Consider the following 2669-nt stretch of genomic DNA (forward strand, 5'->3'; position numbering starts at 1 on the left):
CTCTTGCATATTATTCGGGACTAGTGGGGAAAACAGAAATATGATAATCAAAATCAGATAATTCTATCTAGTTCCTGAATATTATATGAAATAGCAAAAATATTATGTTACATAACTGATAAGTGATAACCCTGTTTGAGCCAAGTCTTATGCGAATGAAACATTGATTTTATAAATTCAACATTAAAACTTCTGCCTGAATACTATTCTCTGGGTATAATATCCTTTGTAGCAACAGCAGCAAAATATTATATTAAAAACCTGATGAAACTACTCTGTTTCTACACACATTTAATAGGAAAGTAACAAGCTTAAATTTAAGAGGCAATAAAATATTTACCATCGAGACGATTACTCTGCACCGAATGGGAAGAGATATTGGATGATTGTTTGTGCAAAACTTTTCTCCTTGCTGGAAATAAATTAAAAGATTTGATCTCATTAGGGGCAGTGCTGCAAGATCTTTTTATAGCACGACCGAAATCGTTAGTATATAAATAATATTACTAAAGATTAAAATACAAAATTTTGCAATTGAAATTTACCTAACTTTGATTTAACTTTTACATAAATAGTTTTTAGAGGATTTGATTTAATGTAGTAGGGTACTAAATCAAATTTAATAGCTTTTTTATTAACTAAGTTAGGTGAAATTTTTTGTAAGCATATAAAAAATGATTCAACTTTTACAACAGTTTTTATAAAAATACTTTTTTAACCCCTGTAGGGGGCCTGCCCTAAACCATATTTAATAGCGATCCACTTTTAGGCCATTAAGCAATTTCGAAGCACTGCATTGGATGCATGTCAAACTCACTTAAAATTAATATATTAATACCCGGTTTAAAGTCTGCATGACTCATGACATGAGAAAATAACTAAGATGAAAAAAAAATTTTTTTATTAAACATAAACAAATACTTACTTGTGTTTCTTAAAGTAACTGAATTTGATGAAATATTGTCTTCATTATTTTGAACTTTATTTTCACCATCCTGAAAATGTAAGAATAATGTTATAAAAAATGTTACAACAAATTTAGAAATAATCTTATAAAAAAATGTTACAATAATTATTTTGTGCAGATATAAGTTTTAGGGTTTGTATTAAAATAACTGATACTGATATAAATCTCAACCTGTGTTAGAATATGGAAAGTGTTTAGTTGTTTTGATTATTTAAATACAATTTATGTAAAACAATGTGTGAATAAATTAAAAATAACAAAGTTTTTTTCTAGATTAACATTGTGAGCAGTGGGTACACATTATATATTTCATACATTAGGCCTGTAAAAAAAACACATTTTTTACATGTACTTTTTCAATCAATATAACATTTTTGTTTATTTAAGTTTACATTTTTTTATTTGTGTTACACTGTTACTTTAAAATCAATAAAAAAAACTGCAGCTTTTGTTTCTATGTGTACACTACTACACTACAAATTTACCAGCAGTGACCATGAAAGATTTATGCAGAAGCAACAAGTTATAAGTGTATGGTAAATATGAAGAGTAACAAAAATAATCCCAATATTTATGAAAGGCGTTCCAGGACAACTAAGTCAACAACACACAATGTACATTTGCCTGATTTATGAGACAGTATTTTACTACCATACATTATAACTTGTTGATAGACAGCACGTGAGCAAGAGCAAACACAACAGTTTAATTAAACCAAACTTCAGAAAATGTTTCTACAAATAAAACTCAATGTGACAAATATATGGTTTTATGCAACTAATCTGATGATACCATAATTTTAATTAGATTTTACGTGAAAACTAACATTTTGACTTTGACGCAGTCTCCTTACATGGCAGACGAAATGTCAGGTTTTATTAAACTTTATTTAAAAGTTAAAACCTATTGTGCCAGAAGGTCATTTCCGTAGTAATATTTAATGCCTGGTGATAAAGCTAAAATATATATATATGCGTATAATAAAAAAGAAAGTTAGAAATTAATATATATTTCAACAATTACATTAATATAAAAAAAATATTTTTATATATATAAATGCTATTTATTTTGGTAACGAAGGTAGCAGAAAACGAGCTTTCAGTAAATTAACTGAACCTACAGCTCGGTGTATAAAAAACTCAAACATAGATATACGTTAATACAACTTACTGTTAATGTATTTTCCGTATCTTCCATATCTGGATTGGTACCAAACTTAAGTTGAAGTGCAAGTTGAGTTTCTTTTTCAAGTTTCCGTATATCATCAATGGTTAGTCCGTACCACTCATCTTGCCAACACCACGCTTGCTTGTGAGCTCGTAGCATCACTTTCCGTAAGCCTAAGTAGAAAGTTGTGTCGCAAGTTATTGAAAACTGGTCTACATCAATTATCATTTAAGCGAAAATAAAATGAATAAAAGTAAATATAAAATGATCAGAACTTTTGGTAAAATATATATATACATATATACTCATTTTTTTACAATATTGTTAAAGGGCCTAAACACACCCCAAATGTACTTCGCTTTAATCGATAGAGTGTGTTTTTCTAATTCCAACGACACCTTACTTGTTTTAATCGGTTCTGTATAACCAAAGATATTCCAGCTCAAACACCGTAAAATTCAAAAAACTGATTTGAAAGTTGCGTGGCGAAAAAAATTGAGAAGTGTACTACCCACGTGACAAACACGTCACAAAA

At 28.6% G+C, this 2669-nt stretch overlaps 1 protein-coding gene across 3 annotated transcripts in view; it reads right to left on the minus strand.

Annotated features, from left to right (window-relative positions):
* Nucleotides 1–2669, minus strand: part of LOC494359 (membrane-associated phosphatidylinositol transfer protein 2) — a 25471-nt gene that overhangs the window by 18696 nt on the left and 4106 nt on the right. For all 3 annotated transcript variants that reach the window (XM_026838988.1, XM_026838987.1, XM_026838985.1), the window contains exons 6-9: nt 2138–2307; nt 926–995; nt 341–412; nt 1–20 (exon numbers count right to left, since the gene is read on the minus strand). In XM_026838988.1, the coding sequence (XP_026694789.1) occupies nt 1–20; nt 341–412; nt 926–995; nt 2138–2307 (332 nt within the window). The remainder of the gene's footprint in view (nt 21–340; nt 413–925; nt 996–2137; nt 2308–2669) is intronic.

The sequence above is a fragment of the Ciona intestinalis genome, unplaced genomic scaffold (genome assembly GCF_000224145.3).
Source record: "Ciona intestinalis unplaced genomic scaffold, KH HT000137.2, whole genome shotgun sequence".
NCBI lineage: Eukaryota > Metazoa > Chordata > Ascidiacea > Phlebobranchia > Cionidae > Ciona > Ciona intestinalis.